General features: G+C 51.8%; 3 protein-coding genes across 5 annotated transcripts in view; all 3 read left to right on the top strand.

Moving 5' to 3' along the window:
- UBTD1 (ubiquitin domain containing 1) overlaps positions 1–6,115 on the top strand; it is a 63,754-nt gene extending 57,639 nt beyond the window's left edge. For all 3 annotated transcript variants that reach the window (XM_017944175.3, XM_031652138.1, XM_021943560.2), the window contains 2 exons: positions 2,817–3,044; positions 5,047–6,115. In XM_017944175.3, coding sequence (XP_017799664.1) covers positions 2,817–3,044; positions 5,047–5,432 — 614 coding nt within the window. In that variant the 3' untranslated portion in view covers positions 5,433–6,115. The remainder of the gene's footprint in view (positions 1–2,816; positions 3,045–5,046) is intronic.
- A 595-nt stretch (positions 6,116–6,710) lies between these two features.
- Positions 6,711–19,081, top strand: ANKRD2 (ankyrin repeat domain 2). The gene is made up of 9 exons (XM_003904079.5): positions 6,711–7,777; positions 12,690–12,791; positions 13,129–13,287; positions 13,387–13,494; positions 15,752–15,850; positions 16,217–16,315; positions 17,528–17,626; positions 17,816–17,914; positions 18,776–19,081. The coding sequence occupies exons 1-9, from the start codon at positions 7,094–7,096 to the stop codon at positions 18,923–18,925; spliced, it is 1,599 nt and encodes a 532-aa protein (XP_003904128.4). The 5' UTR covers positions 6,711–7,093; the 3' UTR covers positions 18,926–19,081.
- Positions 19,082–19,510: 429 nt separating this feature from the next.
- HOGA1 (4-hydroxy-2-oxoglutarate aldolase 1) overlaps positions 19,511–21,456 on the top strand; it is a 29,472-nt gene continuing 27,526 nt past the window's right edge. The window contains exon 1 of the mRNA XM_003904082.5: positions 19,511–20,098. Within this exon, the coding sequence (XP_003904131.1) occupies positions 19,888–20,098 (211 nt within the window). The 5' untranslated portion in view covers positions 19,511–19,887. The remainder of the gene's footprint in view (positions 20,099–21,456) is intronic.

Below are 21,456 nucleotides of genomic sequence, written 5' to 3'. Positions count from 1 at the left end.
TACAAAACCAAGCTGTAATCCAACTCCCTTTGGGCACATGTTCCCAGAACCGCCTGAGACTGCATCACAAGTCTTGGCCCTCACATTTGGCTCAGAATAAATCTCTTCAAATATTTTCCCAGGTTTGGCTTTTTTTTGTCCAACAGTCTGTCCCTGTTCCAGTACTGTGCCAACTGTAGCTTTATAATTAATGCTGATCATGGCAGCGCAACTTCTCCCACCTGATTCTTTTCTAGGAGCATCTTTGTTCTTCTATATAAAATTTAGAATCAGCTTGCCAGGTTCCTTGGGAAAAAACTGACGGGAATTATATTGGAATTGTATCACATTTATAGATCAATTTAGGGGGAGTGGACATCTCCATGATTTCTTTGAATGTTGCTTCATTCCCATTTTCCCTATTGTATCCTTCTGGAAATTCAGTTCAAAATTTTAGACCTAGCAGGACATAGTGTCCCCTATATAGTCCCAGCTACTTGGGAGGCTGCTGGGGAAGAATACCTTGAGCCCAGAAGTTTGAGGCTGCAGTGAGCTATGATGACACCACCACACTCCAGACTGGGCAACAGAGTGACCTTGTCTCTCAGAAAGAAAAAAGACATCGGAATCTCAATTATATTGTTCTTTTTCTATTTTTATTTTCTTTTTATTTTTTTGAGACAGGGTCTCTGTCACCCAGGCTGGAGTTGGAGTGCAGTGGCGTGATCATGACTCACTGCAGCGTCAGCCTTTCTGGGCTCAGGTGATCCTCCCACCTCAGCCTCCCAAGTAACTGGGTCTACAGGTGCACGCCACCATGCCCGACTAATTTTTTTGTATTTTTTGTAGAGACAGGTTTTTGCCATATTGCCCAGGCTGGTCTCGAATTCCTGGGCTCAAGTAGTCCATCTGCCTTGGCTTCCCAAAGTGCTGGGATTACAAGTGTGAGCCACTGGGCCCGGCCTATATTTTTCATTTTTAGAAATTCTATATGGTTCTTTTAAGATCTTATTGGTTATACATATTATGTACCCACAAAAATTAAACATTTTTTAAATCTCCTTGATCATTCTTTATAATCTCTTATTCATATTTTTAAGGCCCTCATCCCTTAACTCAGTATTTCATAATCTATCCAAAGTCTTTGCAAATCTGATTCTTTCATCTGCTGTTTTTGCCAGTAAAGCTTGTACTGCCTTGTTTCCTTGCATATTGAAATTTTTTTTAAAAAACTATTACCTTATTTATTTTTCTTGGAACTTTATCTTGGGAATTCTTAGAGGCCTGGTTTGAAGTTATTTTCCTCCAAAGAGGGTTTGCCTTTCCTTCTGCCACCTCACCACCCCAGGAACACTTTAAATTAAATGTTCAGCTTTAGAGTTTTCTGCCCCTACACTGTGAATTCCGATGGTGAACTACAGGATTTAGTCAGACCTGAGGTGGAACCCTCACTCACTGTGTGACCTGGGGCAAGTCATTTAATCTCTCTAAATCTGTCCTATCACCTGTGAAATAGCAATAGTAATACCTACTGCCTAAGCAAGGATGAAATGGGATCGTGTATATAAATAAAGCCTTGCCTGGGATTCTTTCTCAGCGGAGGTCAGTGCCTGCTATTCTCTTCCTTTTGCCTCAGCCAGTGGGAGCAATCTGGTGGTGGCCCCTAGCCTTAGTTCTGCCTCTCGGCGTAGGACCTGAGTTATAGTGGAAGCAGAGTGCTTCACATCTCACTCCTGTGGCTCACTCTGCCTTTAGTTTTGAGATGACTGAGCCTCCAAAAGCCTTTGAGAGACGCCTCTGCCCTCAGTCTTGACTGTGGTTTGGAGTTGTCTTGGAGGTCACTTGGAGCTGGGTAACAAGAAAAATGACATTTGACAGAATTGTTTTATTTGTCAGATGCTGCAGGAATTTTGGGGGGAGTTTGTTGATTACGATTTCTTAAAAAAAATCTTTGTGACTATACAGTGGGACATTAGTAAGAAGATGTTAAAATTGTTAATAATTTTTTTTTTTTTTTGAGACATGATCTCGCTCTATTGCCCAGGAAGGAGTGCAGTGGCACCATCACAGCTCACTGCCGCCTCAACCTCCCAGGCTCAAGTGATTTCTCCCATGTTAGCCTCCCAAGTAGTAACTAGAACTACAAGAGCGTGCCATCGTGCCTGGCTAATTTTTTAAAATTTTTTTGTAGAAACAGGGTTTTACCATGTTGCCCTGACTGGTCTAGAACTGCCGGGCTCAAGCGATCCTACTGCCTCCCAAAGCACTGGGATTACAGGCATGAGCCACCGTGCCCTGCCCCACATGATCATTCATTCAATCACGCCTGTAATCCCAGCACTCAGGAGGCCGAGGCGGGCGGATCACAAGGTCAGGAGTTTCAGACCAGCCTGACCAACATGGTGAAACCCCATCTCTACTAAAAATACAAAAATTAGCCAGGTGTGGTGGTGGGCATCTGTAATCCCAGGTACTCAGGAGGCTGAGGCAGGAGAATCGCTTGAATCTGGGAGTCGGAGGTTGCAGTGAGCTGAGATCATGCCACTGCACTCCAGCCTGGGCAACAAGAGTGAAACTCCATGTCAAAAAAAAAAAAAAAGCAACAAAAACAATGGTAGCATATGCTTTGCTGACACAATTATTTTATGTCCCTAGGTTGGTTATGTGAAGTTTCCTGACTCTTCCCTGCTATTTAGGAAGGGCTTCAGAGACCTGAATACTTAGTAGCCAGTGCAGCAGGGTTTCAGGGTCTGGCCTGGGAGGGTAGGGGACGGGGAGGGCAGGTTGCAGCTCAAGTAGCTTTAGAGATGCTGAGCCTCTCCTTCTGTCCTGCCCAGGACGCAATGAGCCCCTGAAGAAAGAGCGGCTCAAGTGGAAGAGCGACTACCCCATGACTGACGGGCAGCTGCGGAGCAAACGGGATGAGTTCTGGGACACAGCGCCTGCCTTTGAGGGCCGCAAGGAGATCTGGGATGCCCTCAAGGCCGCCGCCTATGCTGCTGAAGCCAACGACCACGAGCTGGCCCAGGCCATCCTGGATGGAGCCAGTATCACCCTGCCTCATGGTAAGTGGGCAGGGCCAGGGCTTTATCCCCGCTGGAGCTCGGGGGTCACCAGCACAGTCTGAGGGTGTTGAGGGGTGTGGAGCGGTGGGGCAGGTGGTTACTCACGTGTTCATTCCTTCAAGCAACCCTTACTGAGTGTGGACTAGGAGTGGGTACACAAGGAAAATGAGAAAATGAGACACAGTCTGTGCTTGCCTAATGACACGACAGAAAGACATCAACAAACTTGCAAAGCAGTGTCACAAATGCATTTTGGGACCCTAGAACATCCAAGGCACCGACCTTTATTTTATTTTTTATTATTTTTTTTGAGATGGAGTCTTACTCTGTCGCTTAGGCTGGAGTGCAGTGGTGGGATCTCGGCCCACTGCAACCTTTACCTCCTGAGTTCAAGCAATTCTCCTGCCTCAGCCTCCTGAGTACCTGGGATTACAGGCATGTGCCACCACGCCTGGCTAATTTTTGTATTTTTAATAGAGACCGGGTTTCACCATGTTGGCCAGGCTGGTCTCAAACTCCTGAGCTCAAGTGATCCACTGGCCTTGACGACCCAATAATGACTTTTATTGGGTCATTATGTGCTGGACACTGATCTAGAAACTTCCACTGCATTAGCTCACATAAGTTCATAGTAGCCTTATGGGGCCATGTAAAGCAGAGGGTAACAGTGGAGCTCTAGAATCACAGACTTGAGTTTCTTTTTTTTTGAGATGGAGTTTCACTCTTGTTGCTCAGGCTGGAATGCAATGGTGCGATCTTGGCTCACTGCAACCTCCGCCTCCCAGGTTCAAGTGATTCTCCTGTCTCAGCCTCCTGAATAGCTGGGTTTACAGGCATGTGCCACCAGGCTGAGCTAATTTTGTATTTTTAGTAGAGACAGGGTTTCTCCTTGTTGGTCAGGCTTGTCTTGAACTTCCACCCTCAGGTGATCCGCCCGCCTTGGCCTCCCAAAGTGCTGGGATTACAAGCGGGAACCACTGTGCCTGGTCACAAACCTGGGTTTCAATCTGAATGTTTCCCTTTCCTAACTATGTTGCCTTTAGCAAGGAGCTTCTCAAATTTAGAGCCTGAGTGTCTTACAACTGTAAAGGGGAGATAATTATTAGGATTCAGCAAGATACATATAACATGATTTAGTCCAGTCCCAGCACTTAGTAGGTGCTCAAGAGACAATAAACATATTTCTGCATGCATTACATTTTACCAGTAAGGACACTAAGGCCCATGGAAAGCAGAGCTGTGCTGTTTCATTCATTCCTGTAACCCCAGCATCTGGCACATGTGAAGAAATGAAAAATAATATGCCAGGATGAAAAAGCCAGCACCTGGTGGAGCTGGGATGCCAGCTCAGGTATTCCTGACTCCAGTCCTGTACACCTAGTCATCAGGCTGTCCTAGGGAGATCTGACTGTGGGGTGGCCATGGCAGGTGTATTAGTCTGCTCAGGCTACTGTAACAAAATACCACATGCTGGGTGACTTAATCAAGAGACATTTATTTCCCACAGTTCTGGAGGCCGGGAAATCTGGCATCATGGTGCTGGCCAGTTCAGGTTTTGGTGAAGACTCTCTTGCTGGCTTGCAGGTGGCTGCCTTCTTGTTGTGTCCTCACATGGGGAGCGAGTGGAGAGTGAGATAGTGCTCTAGTGTCTCTACAAGAACTATAAGCCAGGGCAGTGGAGCACACCTGTAGTCTCAGCTGCTCGGGAGGCTGAGGTGGGAGGATTGCATGAGCCCAGGAGTTCGAGATCAGCGTAGGCAACATAGGGAGATCTTGTCTCAAAAGAAAAAAAAAAAGAACCATCCTTCCGATCAGCGGACCAGAGGGTCAGGGCCCCACCCTATGACCTCATGTAACTTTAAGTATTTCTCTATAGGCCCTGTGTCGAAATACAGTCACACTGGGGGTTAGAGTTTCACTATATGAATTTGGGGGAACCCAAACATTTAATCCATGATAGTGGATCCCCAAGCTGATTCTGACAGCCCTGCCTCTCCTGTAGGCACCCTCTGTGAATGCTACGATGAGCTGGGCAATCGCTACCAGCTGCCCATCTACTGCCTGTCACCGCCCGTGAACCTGCTCCTGGAGCACACGGAGGAGGAGAGCCTGGAGCCCCCCGAGCCCCCACCCAGCGTGCGCCGTGAGTTCCCGCTGAAGGTGCGCCTGTCCACAGGCAAGGACGTGAGGCTCAGCGCCAGCCTGCCCGACACGGTGGGGCAGCTCAAGAGGCAGCTGCATGCCCAGGAGGGCATCGAGCCATCGTGGCAGCGGTGGTTCTTCTCCGGGAAGCTGCTCACAGACCGCACACGGCTCCAGGAGACCAAGATCCAGAAAGATTTTGTCATCCAGGTCATCATCAACCAGCCCCCACCACCCCAGGACTGATGGGCCCACGGACCCCTGGGAAGAGGCCCCGCCTGGAGCACTAGGCCTCTGCCCTGCTGCTGCCTTCCAGTACTGTCATTTTCTGCAGGGGCCCTCCCCTCAGTTTGGCTGATGGGCGAGCTGTGAAGGGACCCTGCCTTTCAGGGCACTACGTGCCACCAGTTCCCAGTACCCAGGGAGCAGGCGGCCACACACAGGCCTTGCAACCTTGTCAGAGAAAAGGCGAACAGGGCCCTCACCCTGCCTCTCTCCCGCAGCAGGTTCGAGCCACAAGGGCCAGCCAGGAGGCCCCTGGAGCCCAGATCTGTCATCTGGTGCTGCCAGCTGTGCTCACTCCGGTTTTCTGCTCAGGGTCTGAAGCAGCTGCTGTCTCCCTCCTCTGCCCCCATCCCCTGGCTCTCCCCTGGGCACAGTGCCACTCTCTTGGAAGGGAGGGAACCACCCGTGAGCCCCAGGGCTCGGGAAGCCTGAGGCGGGCCTCTGCCTCTCTCTGCCCCCAGCACAATTGGCAGAGATGAGGCGGGTGGTGGACGGCTGGGCTGTCGTGGCAGGGTCTGCACAGGGCCATGTTCTGGCTATAACCCAGGCAGTGGGAGGTCTGCAGCCTCGTTGTGGCCCCCACAGCAGGTCCCTGTGGACAGACATATCTGCATATTTATCAATAAAGCCTTTTGCTCCTTCTCGCTTGCCTGGCATTTGACTGAGTTCTCCTGCAGCCCTGTGGGGCTCCTGGAGCTGTTCTGGTATGGGAACAGGTGGATGCCTGGCCTCCCCAGCTGCTCTGGGCATGCCATCTCCAGCAGAGTGAGCCTGGAACTGCCAGTCTTCTGGGCCCTGATCCCAGCTCCCCTGGTGTCCTCATGAGTCCTCAGGAAAAGCCACTTAACCTCTGAACCCTCTTTGCTTTTCTTTAAAGCAGAGCCATGCTACCTGCCCTGCCTCCTCCATCAGTTGCTGGGAGGATTAAGCAGGAAGACAGATGTGAAAGTGCTTGCAAGGCGAAGACAGCACCTCAGGAAGGTGGTCTGCTCCTGCGGCAGGAGGGGCTCGCTTCCGGCCCTTGGAGACGCTGTACCCATTGTGATGTTAAAGCAAAATCTCTGACAGATTTAGATCATGTGTCAGAGGTTTGTGTCAGATTCCCAGCAAGGGAACCGGAGAGGAAAAGGAACCAGTTCCTCATGCTTCCTAGGGGAATGTGTGCGTATCTGAAGAGAGGGGAATCTTATATAAGGCTATTTAGCTAAGAGCAGCCACCAGCCAGGTGAGCCTTACAGAAGCACAGGGCCGGGTGTCTGCAGTTCCCTAGCAGGTTAACCTGAGTCACAGTGAGCTCAGTGGAACTGAGCAAGTACAGATCTGATTTTGCTCCAGTTGGGAGTATTTTTCCTTCTCAGTGAGCATGGGCAGCCTCCTGGCCAGGGAAGTCTAGCACTGTCTGGGCCTGGCAAGGAAACCCTGGGAGGGCAGGAGGATCCAGAGTAGCTGCTGCTCCTTGCCAGCTGGGCTTAGTGCTTTCCGGAGACCCCTCTCTTGAAGCAAGACTCTGTAAGCCCTGCAGAGGTTCCCTGAGCACTTACCAAGGGAGGAGACAGATTTGATAAGGTTTGTTCGTGACTAAAAGTCACCCAGCCAGATGCAGTGGTGGTTAACTGGGGAGCATGTGGGACCCTGGAGAGCCTAAGGGCAGCGTGAGCTGTGATCAAAGAGGGAGACAACTGCCCTTCCTGCTACCACGGCCCTGGGCTGGACAAGTAGAGTGTGACCCTCCTCACAGCCAGCAGGGCCTGTCTGCAGGACAGCCTGGGAGTACAGAACTGTCCTGGGTCCCCACGTTTGGTTTTCAGGCCCTCTTCCTGGAGCTGGCTGAGCAGGGTTTCCAGGCATCCAGCAGGGGGCGCTGTCATCTGGGCTGGAGCATGCAGCCGGCAGGTCCCTTGTGCAGCCCAGCTGCCTTGGCTAAGGCCCAGGCAGGCCCAAGCGCTCAGGACAGAGGCTGGAGAGGCTCCTTCCTGCAGCCCTGCTCTTGGGACACGGTGCCCTCCAGCTCTAGTAGGCCAGGAGTTGGCGGGGCAACTGGCCTTGTTCCCTGGCCCTGGCTCCCCCTGCTCCCTGGGGCTGCCCGAGGTGAAGGTGACAGGTGGGGGAGGCAGGTGGAGAATTGGGCCAGTGAGCTCATGGCAAAGGCGCCCAGCTGGGCAGGGGTGGGTGCTCTGGCCTATAAAGCCCCCGAGGCGCTGTGGCCTGCAGAGGCGGTTATGGACGGCACCATGGAGGACTCCGAAGCGGTACAGAAGGCCACGGCGCTCATCGAGCAGCGGCTGGCACAGGAGGAGGAGAATGAGGTGCGGGCAGGGGTGGAGGTGCCCAAGGGAGTCTGAGGAGATCCAGTGCTGCTGTCAAGGGGAGGGAGAGCCTGTCTGCTACACCTGTGGTGGGGAGGGGGGTAGATGTCCCCAGGGGCCCAGTTGGGCCTCATTCCTGTCTCAGGGTATTACTGGCAGAGGGTATTGCTGGCAGCAGAAGACTGAGGCTTCAGCCTCCAAAACCGAGTCAGTGGGGTGGGGAGCTAGGCTGGGCCTCCTAAGAGTGCTCACCCTCCTGGGCCTTAAGAGACAGTGGGCTGTACAAAGCAGACAGCTGGGTGCTCCCTGGGACTGTCAGGAATGTGTGGCCCTGTGATGCTCCAGTGATGGACTGGAAGGCTGGGGCAGGGGAAACTCCAGTGTTTGGCCACTGAAGAAGAGAGTGAGGAACAGTGAGGAAGGGATGCTGGGAAAGGAAGCATGGATTTTGCCAGCCTGCTGGCCACCCTTGGGGAGACCTTTGGAATGTGGTGTTCTGGGCAATTGCATTTTCTCTGGGATAAGGAAGTGGAGCGGTGGCAGGGGGTGCTGGCTTGTACTACTCTTCATTCTTTTTTTGAGACAGGGTCTCCCTCTGTCGCCCAGGCTGGAGTGCAATGGCACAATCTTGACTCACTGCAACTTTTTCCTCCTGGGTTCAAGCGATTCTCCTGCCTCAGCCTCCTGAGTAGCTGGGATTACAGGCATGCACCACCATTTTTTGTATTTTTAGTAGAGATGGAGTTTCACTATGTTGGTCAGGCTGGTCTCGAACTCCTGGCCTCGGGTGATCTACCCGCCTCGGCCTCCCAAAGTGCTGGGATTATAGGTGTGAGCCACCGTGCCCGGCCCCTATTCTTCATTTTATTTAAACTAATACTTCATCTAGTGTCGGCTGTGCCAAGAGTCCAGAGCTGTAGAAATGGGTGGACCAATAAGGCCCAGACCATGCCTTCTTTTTACCAACCCAGCATTCATTTTAGCCCACTTGTCGGTTTCATAGTCAACTAAAAAACAAGGCAAAGGGAAGAAATGACTAAATAGAGGTGTGAATCAGAAGTGGAAGAACACAAGGGGCTCATGAATTGTTCTGAGGGCCTTCAAGGACTCCTCTGTGGACAGGGCCAGGTGCAGTGGCTCAAGCCTATAATCCCAGCATTTTGAGATCTGAGATTCGAGGTGGGTGGATCACTTGAAGTCAGGAGTTCGAGACCAGCCCAGCCAACATAGTGAAACCCCGTCTCTACTAAAAATACAAAAATTAGCCAGGAATGGTGTCAGGCACCTGTAATCCCAGCTACTCGGGAGGCTGAGGCAGGAGAATTGCTTGAACCTGGGAGGCGGAGGTTGCAGTGAGCCGAGATTGCACCACTGCACTTCAGCCTGGGTGACAGAGGGAGACTCTGTCTCTAAATAAATAAATAAATAAATAAATAAATAAATAAATAAAGGGACTCCTCTGTGGTCAGGAGGATACCTGAGCTGGGCCTTCAAGGGGACTCAGTGGAGTCCAGGATGGTGGAGGGTATTCCAGCCTCAGGAAATGCAGGAGCTGAAGTTTCCATGAGTGAAAACGTGGCTGTTTTGAGAAAGTCTGGTAGTAGGGCTAAGGCTGGAGAGATACAAGCCAGAGAGGGCCATGTTCTGTGGGTAGTGAGGCGCCACTAAATGTTACTGAGTGCGGGAGATTGGTGTCATCTGCCCTATTTTAGGAAGGCAGCTCTGATGGCCCTGAGAACTTGTTGGAAAAGGCTGGCCCTAACAGGAGTGGAGGGGAGGAGATGAATCAGTTTGGAGGTAGATGCCATTCAAAAAAAGAGTGTGACTGAATGAGGGGTGAGGAGGAAGGAAGGGTCAGGACCCCAAGGGAAGAAGAGATGAGGTCAGGAAAGAGTTTGGACTGAGCCCTGGCTGGGGCAAGCATCCGTGGATCTCTAGGAATCCTACTTCTCACTCCCCCAAGGGCGTGTGCCTATGGTTGGCTGGTGCCAGGCAGGTGAGTCATGCTGCTATGCCAGTTCTGGACTGCTGCCAGTAGACACAGGGACCTTCAGCGAGGGGATGCAGAACAGTCCTCTTCCGTTCATTCATCCAATAAATATAGCTACAGAGCTGGCAGCACACCAGTGCCAGGCCCTGTGCTAAGCATTTTACAGGCATTCTCTCTTTTAATCTGCATGACAATCTATGATGTAAGGTGGGAGCTTTGTATGTTTCGTGAACTCACATTCAATGCAGCAAACAGTTACTGAGCACCTACTGTATGTCAGCCCACAAAGACAAACCTGAAATGAAGGGCTCTAGGGTCTGGGGAAGATGTAGGTGAGCATTAGAGTCCCCAGTTGTCTCTACCAGGACCCAGCCTGGCAGTGTCCTTGGAGGAGAGCCTCTGTTTAGCCTGTGCCCCATCCCCAGGGTGGGAAGGGAAGGAGGGTCCCAGAGGCCAGCGCAGGGCCTGGAGTTCTACTGTGGTGAGCTTACTGGGTTAGGTCATCACTGAGAACTTAAGGGTTAGCAGAGATGCTGAGCCTGCTTGCCATCATCCATTCACTCATTCATTCATTCATTCATTCACCAGTCACTAAGCACCTACTATGTGCTAGGGCCTGTCACAGATGCTGGGGACACCAAGATGATTAAGACACAAGCTGGGGAGCTGCAGTGGCTCAGGCCTGTTGTCCTGGCGTATAAGGAGGCACGGCTAGGCATTCGAGGCCAGCCTGGATAACATAGAAACCTCTCATCTATATAACAACAACAACAAAAATTATAGCCGGGTGTGGTAGCTCATACCTGTAATTCCATCACTTTGGGAGGACAAGGCGGGTGGATTGCCTGAGCTCAGGAGTTCGCGACCAGCCTGAGCAACATGGTGGAACCCCATCTCTACTAAAATACAAAAAATAATTAGCCGGGCATAGTGGCATGTGCCTGTAGTCCCAGCTACTCGGGAGGCTGAGGCAGGAGAATCGCTTGAACCCAGGAGGTGGAGGTTGCAGTGAGCCGAGTTCGCGCCACTGCACTCCAGCCTGGGTGACAGCGGGACTCCGTCTCAAAAAAAAAAAAAAGACACAAGCTGGCCCTCTGGGTGCTCCCTGAGGAGCCCAGCCAAAGTCCCACATGCAGCAGTAGCTGCAGCCCCAGGTTATCTTTCATTCTTGGAAGAAGATGCAGTGTTTCAGGTTAGGCCAGCACTAAGACCTCAAACCATGAAGCCCAACATGAAAGGGAGAAAGCAGTGGCTAACAGAACCTTCAGAATGAAGACCTGGGAAATCGGCTCTCAAAACCATCTTGAAGGAGCAAATGTGGGAGCTCGGGGAGGAATGGGAAAGGGACCTGAGTGATCTGTAAGCGTGGCCTCCTTCCCAGCTGCCACATTGACTCAGGACCCTCCAACCTGGGCAATTGTTCCTGGACTCATAGCCACACAAGCTGCCTGGTGGGGACTGCAGTGATGGGGGTGCCAGCACATCACAAAGAGAGAAGAAACAGTCCAGGAAAATCAGAGGGCAAATGCAGAGACCTGGCAGGCAGTTGGACCTGGATTACAGTGAAAAGAAGGTTTCAGGCTGAAGGCTGAGGAGCTGCTGCTCCCATCACCAAGTTTCCCTGAAAGCACTAGTTTCCAAGCTCTTGACTTCACAGATCAGTGAAATCTGAGAGAGAAAAAAAAAGTATCTAACAAAGGAGTTGCCAAATTTTATATTGCAAAGTAAGACCATTTAAGATATAATCATCTCTCATCACAATTATTTCATCAGTGAATTATTTGCTTATTTTTAAAACTTATTTTATTTATTTATTTTATTCATTTTTTTGAGACTGAGTCTCACTCTGTTGCCCAGGCTAGAGTACAGTGGCACTATCTTGCCTCACCGCAACCTCCACCTCCTGGGATCAAGTGATTCTCATGCCTCAGCCTCCCAAGTAGCTGGGACTACAGGTGTGTGCCAACACACCTGGCTAATTTTTGTATTTTTAGTAGGGATGGGGTTTCGCCATGTTGCCTATGGCTGGTCTCGAACTCCTAGGCTCAAGCAATTCACCTGCCTCGGCCTCCCAAAGTGCTTGGATTATAGGTGTGAGCCACTGTGCCTGGCCTATTTATTTTTTTGAGGCAGGGTCATTCTCTCTCTGTCTCACTGTCACTCAGGCTGGAGTGCAATGGCATGATCTTGGCTCACTGCAACCTCCCCTTCCTAGGCTCAAGTAATCCTCCCACCTTAGTCTCCCAAGTAGCTGGGACTACAACAAAATCCACCATGCTTGGCTAATTATTTAAATTTTTTGTAAAGATGGGGTCTCACTATATTGCCCAGGCTGATCTCAAACTTCTGGCTCAAGTGATCCTCCCACCTCAGCCTCCCAAAGTGCTGGGATTACAGATGTGAGCCACTGTGCCTGGCCTATTTATTTTTAGAGACACAATCTTGCTATGTCTCTGGAGCTGGTCTCGAAACCCTGGGATTGAGAAATGCTTCTGTCCCAGCTACTCCCTCCCCAGTAGCTGGGACTAAAGGTTGACACCACCACACCCAGCCAAAGTGAATTTTTAATGCCAAAAAAGTAAAGAAAAAAAAATAATCTTGGTGCTTGAAAGAGTGAATATATCTAATCTCATGACAAACTCACTCTGGTGGCCTTTAATGTTGTTTTGCAGGGATCCAGGCCAGTCAGCAGTCAGGCGTCTGAGCTCAGGGTTGGGACTGGGGCTGAAGCTGAGGTGGGGAACTCGCCCCTTTTGGGGGCCTCTCCAGGGGCCCTGCTCTTGCTGGGGGCTCTCCAGGATGAGCCAGAAGGACTCTGAGACCACCCAGGAGTTGGTCCCTGTGGGGTGTCCTTGGCATGGTTGAGGGAGAGGCTGCCTGTCTCCTCGGGTCCTGGAGAAGGTGCCCTCCTTGGATCACCAGAAACTCCGGGGAGACGCACGCCAGAAGCTGCCCATGGACTTGCTGGTACTGGAGGATGAGAAGCACCACGGGGCTCAGAGTGCAGCCCTGCAGAAGGTGAAGGTAAGCCGGGGAGGACCCAATGTCTACACCCAGGGGACCAGCCAGGCAGCCATGGCCTGTCTGCACCTCTCCCCACGTAGCCCATGGACCAGCAGTTCAGCACCCCCGGGAGAGCTTGCTAGCCCTGAAGAATCTCCGCCCCGCCCCTGAACTACTGAGTCAGAATTCCCCCAATCTGAGAGCCATCTAGGCCTGGAAGGAGGGATAGACCTTGGTTCCTTCTTTCTTGAGAAGGTCTTCCTGCCCACCCCACCCTCCCCACCAGCTTAGCTCAGAGGTCTCCCAAGCCCCCCAGACTCTCTGCCCAGCCTGGGGGTTAATGGGCCATCCCGCGCAGGGCCAAGAGCGCGTGCGCAAGACGTCCCTGGACCTGCGGCGGGAGATCATCGACGTGGGCGGGATCCAGAACCTCATTGAGCTGCGGAAGAAACGCAAGCAGAAGAAGCGGGACGCCCTGGCCGCCTCGCAGGAGCCGCCCCCGGAGCCCGAGGAGATCGTAAGGGTCCTGGGGAGGACACCGCGAGGGGGCGGAGGGGGAGCCCGGGAGGGTTCTGATCGCCGGGACGGCCCGTGACTGCTGCGTCCACACCTGCAGACTGGCCCTGTGGATGAGGAGACCTTCCTGAAAGCCGCGGTGGAGGGGAAAATGAAGGTCATTGAGAAGTTCCTGGCTGACGGGGGATCAGCTGACACGTGCGACCAGGTGATGCTCCTAGCCGCCCCTGACCCGCCTCCCTGTCAGTTGCCACCCACTCTGCTCAGCTCCTGGGCAGCCCACTGTGAGCCTATCTGAGAGGAGGCACGGTTGTTCTTTGGATGGGTGGGCGGCTGGGGCGCTCAGAATGGGGTGTCCCCTCCCCACACAGGAATTGATCTAAATCCTGAAACCCTTTTCCAACTTGAATCACCTGCAAAGCAACAAATGTCACATGTTTGTTTAGGAAAGAAAGAAAAAATGCAATCAAATAAAAATAGACCAGGACCAGAAGATGTGGGCTCAAATCCCATCTCTCTCACTCACGAATTATGGGACCTGTGGCTGGGTCGGTTTCCTGCCCAGTTTCCTCCTCTGTAAAATGGCCTACTTCCCTCACAACATGTTATGGTGATCAAATGGAATATTAGGCTGGGCACTGTGGCTCCTGTCTGTAATCCCAGCACTTTAGGAGGTCAAGGTGGGAGGAGCACTTGAGCTTAGGAGCTCAAGACCAGCCTAACCAACAGAATGAGACCCTGTCCTCTCTATGTAGATATAGATATAGATATAGATATGTTTTTTGGTAAAATTTTTTTTTGGTAAAAGGAAAAAAGGAATATTAGCACCTTAGTAAGTATTCACTGAATGAATGAAGAAACTATCAAGCATGTGTTAAGAGATGATATTTTTGTTTCTTATGGTATAGTACTGTACTTTTTTTTTTTTTTTTTTTTTTTTTTTGAGACAGAGTCTCACTCTGTCGCCCAGGCTGGAGTGCAGTGGTGCAATCTCAGCTCACTGCAGCTTTCGCCTCCCAGGCTCAAGCAATCCTCCCACCTCAGCCTCCCAAAGTGCTGGGATTACAGGCTTGAGACACCACTCCTGGCCCATTTTAATTTTTTTATCATGGTAAAACATAACATGAAATGTTCCACTTTAACCATTTTAAGTGTACAATTCAGTGGTATTAATTACATTTACAATGTTGTGCAATCATATTTTCTTTTCTTTTCTTTTTTTTTTTTTGAGATGGAGTCTCACTGTGTCACACAGGCTGGAGTGCAGTGGCGTGATCTCGGCTCACTGCAACCTCCACCTCCCACGTTTAAGTGATTCTCCTGCCTCAGCCTCCCGAGTAGCTGGGATTACAGGTGCCCGCCACCATACCCAGCTAATTTTTGTATTTTTAGTAGAGACAGGGTTTCAACATGTTGGCCAGGCTGGTCTCGAACTCCTGTTCTCAGTTGATTCGCCTGCCTCAGCCTCCTGAAGTGCTGGGATTACAGGCATGAGCCATCGTGTCCAGCCCCTTGCAGCCATATTTTCTAAATTTTTCATCACCCATCATACTTATTTTTGTTTTCCCTGAAACTGCCTGTTTCACACTTCTGGGGTGCTTTCTTGCTGTCATATCCTGGAATTTGGCACATTAGTGGTTTTCCACCTTTGGTCTGCATTATTGTAGACTTGGACCACATGTCCTTTCTGTTTTTTAGACTCCAAAGTCTTAATCCTTTCAGTCTGTCCAAGTACCTCCTATTTCTGAGCGCCATGCTAGGTGCCAGAATACAAAAATAAAAATAAAAATAAATAAATAAATAAAACAGACCGGGGTTGGTTCCTTGGGGAGACTGACATGTAACCAAATCATTCGAATATGGAAAGATACTCACGGTGGCCTGTAACCGGATCATGAGAATATGGAAAGATAATGTGGCTTGAGCGTTTCAAAAGTCCAAGGCAGAAAGGAGAAGGGGAAAAGTTTATTTTTTCTTGGAATCAGTGATCAGTGTCACCTGTTCATTCTGGCTCATTGTGCTAGGCACTTGGAGAGTCCAGCAAGACTTGACTTGCCCTCAAACACACTCTCACAGTTAAGGGTTATCTGGGCCCTAGGGAAGCCCTGGCCTAGAGGTTTCAAGGAAATGATGGCATTTGAGCTGCATCTTGAAGGAATAGCAGATTTCATCAAGCACTCCCAGGAAGTGAGGGCAGAACAGTCATGCTTGGCAGAGGAAACCGCCTGTGTAGAGACATGGCGTGATGTGCTTGGCAGGCAGTGAGAAGGCCGGGTTCCCCGGGGCACAGGGCTCCCAGGCTGGTCTGGATAGAGCATAAGGGAGCTGGCAGAACACAGAAAACCTGGGGGCCAAGCACAGGGGTGAGAAGCAAGCTGTGGGGGAGGCCTGGGCCTCAGCTTGGGTGGGAGATGAGCTCAGGCCTGGAGCCAGAGGCCAGGCCCTGACAGCCTCTCTGGGGACAGTTCCGTCGGACAGCACTGCACCGATCCTCCCTGGAAGGCCACGTGGAAATCCTGGAGAAGCTTCTAACTAGTGGAGCCACTGTGGACTTCCAGGATCGGGTGAGTGAGAGGGCAGGTATTCAGTGGGAGACAGGAGGTGTGTCCAGCACTGACAGACAGAAACCCTCTCCCTGACACCTGTGCCAACCTGAAGCATAAACAGGTTGCTCAGGGGCCAGACTCCACCTCGGTGGCTTATGTGACTTTGAGTTAGCCCCTTCTCCTCCCTAAGCATCCTCTGTGAGTCTGGCTTGGACCAGATGGGCCCTGAGTGTTCTTCTGTTCCACTTGGCCCATTGCCCATGCCCAGGCCTGCTCCCTGTACCTTTCTCCTAGATACCCCTCTGCCCTTCTGGCTGGAGTCCATTCCCCCCAGATGCTTTCTTCCCTGCAGCTCTTTAGTTAGACCCCATCATTTCCTTCTAGCTGGACTGCACAGCCATGCATTGGGCCTGCCGCGGGGGCCACTTAGAGGTGGTGAAACTTCTGCAAAGCCGAGGAGCAGACACCAATGTGAGGGACAAGGTGAGGCAACAATGCTCAGACGCAACAGATACTGGGGTGGCTGTGGGGAGGAAGGCAGGGGTCCGAGGGCAGGAAAGCCCAGGGGGCAGGAAGGTAGTGAGCTAGTCTGGTTTCTGGCTGCAGAGCAGGAAAGCTAAAACAGTGTCCTACTGGGCCTCCCAGCCCACGAATTGGTCCCTGCCATCCACACAGGCCCTTGAGGAACCACCATCTGAGGACAGGAGCAGGAAGAGCAGACAAGAAGGGAGAACAAGAGACTCACTGTCTTGGGGGCTTTAGGACCACTCAAAAGATGCATGATTTGTTCATGTTCTCTGCCATTATCCTTCTATCTACCTATCTATTCATCCATCCATCTATTCATCCATCCATTCCTCCATTTATTTATCCCCTCATTCATTCATTTATTTATGTACCATCCTTCTATTCATTCATTCTTTCATGTAGAACCTTGAACAAGTGACAGCCTCTGAGCTTCTGTTCCTCATCTGTAAAATGTCTTGCAGAGTTCTTGTGTAGATTAGGTGGGAAAACATATGTAAATGAATTATTTGTTCAACATAAGGCAAATGTCTTGTAAGCTTTTGCTAGGTCCATTACATAGTCATCTCTCAATAAATGACATCTATTATGATTATTAAAAGAAGGGTAGGGCCAGGCACGGTGGCTCACGCCTGTAATCCCAGCACTTTGGGAGGCCAAGGCAGGCAGATCACGAGGTCAGGAGATCGAGACCATCCTGGCTAACACAGTAGAATCCCATCTCTACTAAAAATACAAAAAAAAAAAAAACTAGCCGGGCGTGGTGGCGGGCGCCTGTAGTCCCAGCTACTTGGGAGGCCAAGGCAGGAGAATGGTGTGAACCCAGGAGGTGGAGCTTGCAGTGAGCCAAGATGGCGCCACTGCACTCCAGCCTGGGCAACAGAGCAAGACTCCATCTTAAAAAAAAAAAAAAAAGAGGGTAGAAGAGTGAGCAGCTGGGTGAGAGGAGAATCATAGAAGGATTCCTAGAGGAAGTGGCGTTTAAGTCTTTAGAGTTAGGCCATTGGATAGGATGGTAGGAAATTGTACCATTCTCTGCCCCTCCAGGGCTCAGGCCTTGGCACTAGGACTTGGAAGAGGGATTAAGCTGGAGTTAGGACAGCCCTCCCTCTCCAGGGGTACCATAGTTCAGACCCTGTCAACCAGCAGTTCCTGATTCTTCCCACCCAGCTGCTGAGTACCCCGCTGCACGTGGCAGTCCGGACAGGGCACGTGGAGATCGTGGAGCACTTTCTATCCCTGGGCCTGGACATCAATGCCAGAGACAGAGTGAGTGCTAGCCTGTCCACTGCTCACCCCGCCATGAGTGCGTGGGCAGCCTGCGGGCCCCTACAGGTGGTGTCCTTCCTCCTGGGGCCTTCGGGACTTGGCCCTGAGCAGGGTCTCTAGCTCACCTCCCATCACCCTTGCCCCTCCCACTGCCCACAAGGGCCATGCTGAGTGCCACTCTGACTCTAGGAAGGGGATACTGCCCTGCATGATGCTGTGAGGCTCAACCGCTACAAAATCATCAAACTGCTGCTCCTGCATGGGGCTGACATGATGACCAAGAACCTGGTAAGCTCATTCCCCGCTGATTCAGCCATTGGCGTGAGCACTCACACAGTGCAGGGACCGTCCAGGCTGCTGGGGCAGCCCCCGCCTCGGGACATGTATCACTGGCTCTAGTCAGCACCATAGTACATAAAGCTGTCTTCTTCCAGAGCACCATTCCAACTGCCCGCCCCATTCTCTGTGTGTGTCTATGGCCAGAGTGCAAGTGCAGAGAGACAGCAGGAGGGGCAGCAAGAGGACTTCCCAAAGACCCCCAGTTAGGCCAGAGGGGGTCCTCACGTACAGGCCCAAGGAGGCCAGAATCATGAATGGCCAGAGCTGGAAGGGACCGAGCACTGGCTGGCATGACAGTTCCTAGCACTCCATGTCAGTTCCTGTGGTCTTTGAGTTTTCTTAGGATCTAGGCAGGAAGTCCTTGGAAGAGGAAGGTGCCCAGGGAACACCTTGGACTAGGGAACACTTAGTCCAAGTTCTTCTTTGGGGCCCAGAGTATTCACAAAAGGAGGGCATGGGAGAGTACCTCGGGCTCAAGAAAGGCTAAGGGGATAATGAGAAAAGCAGGAAAATCTGGAGCAGGTATAAATGAGGGTTTTTCACCCTCAGCATGATTGACATGTCAGGCTGGGTGATTGTCGTAGGGGACTGTCCTATGTGTTGTAGAATGTTTAAGCAGCATTCTTGGCCTCTGTCCACTAGATGCCAGTAGTACCCTGTCCCCTAGTGTGACAACGAAAAGTATCTTCACACGTAGCCAGTTGCCCCCATTTGAGAAGCACTGGTGGTGTCAATGAGGGTACCTTCTGTGAAAGCCTTCAGGAGAGTGAACAGATTTTCTCTTGCCCCCGCCCCGCCCCGCCCCCCCAGGCAGGAAAGACCCCCACGGACCTGGTGCAGCTGTGGCAGACTGATACCCGGCACGCCCTGGAGCATCCTGAGCCGGGGGCTGAGCATAACGGACTGGAGGGGCCTGATGAGAGTGGGCGGGAGACCCCTCAGCCCGTGCCAGCCCAGTGAATTTGTGCCCCAGCACAGCCAGCTACCCAGCCCCTCTCTGTGTGCAGCCAGAGGGTCCTAAGAATGACTCTCAGAGCTAACTGAGGGCCCAGCCTTTTTTCTGCGTGATACAGGAGCACCCACAAACTACCACAATAAAAAAGCTGTTTTTGCTAATTGCGATGTTCATTTCCATTTGTGTCTGAAATCTCTGGGAATGAAGGAAGGCTGGGGGCAAATGTTGGCTTGGGGAGGAGGAAAACTGGGAGCTGGTTGGCCCTCTGAGCCAGCCCCGCAGCTGCTTTACTGTGGTCTCTTTTCCTTTCTTCCCTGCCACGCAACTTTTCCTGCCCCTTCCCATGTCTCTAGGGCCAGGCTTGGCCCTTGCATGGATTGACTTGGTAATACACTCATCCTGGGCCCCCTTCCTGGTGACTGCTGTCCTGTGGGGCTGTCTGTGGCTAGCACAGGCTTGTCACGTGGCTGCCTTGGCAGGAGGAGCCTGGCAAGGGAGCAGGGCAGGGGAGAGACAGCCTGCCACAGGCAGCTTCTTGCCCAGCCTTGCCACGCCTCCCACAGGGCAGGGCCTGCTCAGCCAATCAGCTCCACCAACCTCACAACTGCCCGTGGAAACCTGGCTAGGCTTCTGGCTTTGGGGCTGGGAATTGTGGGAGGAGGGCCCAGATCCTGCTGGAGATACCCTTTAGTATTGGGATCCCAGAAACCAGTCCTACATCTGGCCAGAGGGACACTGGGTTGTGGCATTTCTCCAGCTGCTACCCAGAAGGAAGAGGGCCCCGGGGCCTATAGGCCTTGCTCCTGACCCTGGGGACACCCAGCTCAGGCCTGCCCCAGTGGCCACAAGTCAGGGAGGCCGCAAATTTTTAACTAGACACATTGATCATTAATAGGGGGTTAGAAAGAGTTCAAACTAAGTCTCACTCTGGGACATAGACCAATTGTGCCTCAGGCCTCCTGCAGAGATGCTGGGTCCCCAAGTCTGGTCCTCTGTGAGGCAGGGGCTAAGCAGGAGCTTGTCCAGGAATGTGAGGGGCTGGGCCTCAGGGGAGGGGAAGAAGGTGGACATTGCGGGCATCTACCCCCCTGTGACCACCCCCTTCACTGCCACTGCAGAGGTGGACTATGGGAAACTGGAGGAGAATCTGCACAAACTGGGCACCTTCCCCTTCCGAGGTAAGCAGGGCTGTCCTCTGTGGGAGTTGGGGAGATGTGAGTGGCCCTATTCTCTTTAACCAGAGACCAAGGGAGGGTACACAGGCTCTGTCAAGCTGTCCAGGGATAGTCTGGTACTCCGTGGGTCATTTTATTATTGGAGAGGAACAGGGGAGACTGGTCTGGAGTCAGGAGACAGGCAGGAAGCTCCTTGCTGGCCTGTAAACTTAAGCTAAACCTCACCTGCTTCAGTTTACCCAGCTGTAAACTGTTAAAGTGCCTTTGTAGCTCCCAGAGTGATTCTGGGGTTGGACTGGCAAATGGGTGTGAAAGTCCTTATCAACCTTGTCACTCAGTGCAGATGTGAGGGCATGTGGCTGGGGTCACGTGGCAGCCCAGCCACAGTCCCAGTTCCCTCTAAAGTTTGTTTGTACGTTCTCTTCTGGACAAAGCCTCCTTGCCAGAATTAGTTCTCCCTGTTGTGGCTCTGCGATCCCGTCTCTCTTTACGCATGGGTCTCCCCCACTCTGAGGTTAGGGACCAGATGATATTTGCGACACTCAACATGTAACAGAGTCCCAGGCGCAATAAATGAAGGTAGAAGAAAATGGCAAATCCTGCTTGCCCTGCTCCGCCCATCTCCATTCCTTACCGCACAATCCTCTGAGGTAGTGCTCTCTATAGGACCATCCCACAGATGGGAGTCCGGGCCTCAGAGTAACATGGTCACTGCCCAGGGTCATTCGGCGAACACATAGCTGAGCTGAGATTTGCACCTCGTCTGACTGCGTAGCCCATGCTCCGTTTTACTCCCTCACTGACTCTCATTATAAACCCTTTGGAGCTGCTAGGCCACACTATTTCAACAGAGTGTCTGGTCAGCTTTGGGAATGGTGTGGCTCCTATTGAGGCAGTATCATGTAGACCGTGGACTCTGGTTTCAAATCATAGCTCTGGGTGAGCGCCTGTAATCCCAACACTATGGGAGGCAGAGGTGGGCGGATCACGAGGTCAGGAGTTTGAGACCAGCCTGGCCAACATAGTGAAACCCCGTCTCTACTAAAAATACAAAAATTAGCTGGGCATGGTGGTGGGCGCCTGTAATCCCAGCTACTTGGGAGGCTGAGGCAGGAGAATCACTTGAACCCGGGAGGCGGAGGTTGCAGTGAGCCAAGATCACACCACTGCACTCCAGCCTGGGTGACAGAGCGAGACTCCATCTAAAAAAAAAAAAAATCACAGCTCTGGCACTGACTTAGTGTGGGATGATTGCTGTCCCTATGGGACACATGGGAGTGATAATGCTCATATTGTGGGATGGTTGAACAAAAAAATCTGAGAGAATGCAACTGAAAGCATGCTATAAATTATAGAGTAAT

This window comes from Papio anubis, chromosome 11 (genome assembly GCF_008728515.1).
Source record: "Papio anubis isolate 15944 chromosome 11, Panubis1.0, whole genome shotgun sequence".
NCBI classification, from domain to species: domain Eukaryota; kingdom Metazoa; phylum Chordata; class Mammalia; order Primates; family Cercopithecidae; genus Papio; species Papio anubis.
The sequence above is the reverse complement of the archived record's forward strand: the minus strand, read 5'-3'. Positions and strand labels throughout refer to the sequence as shown.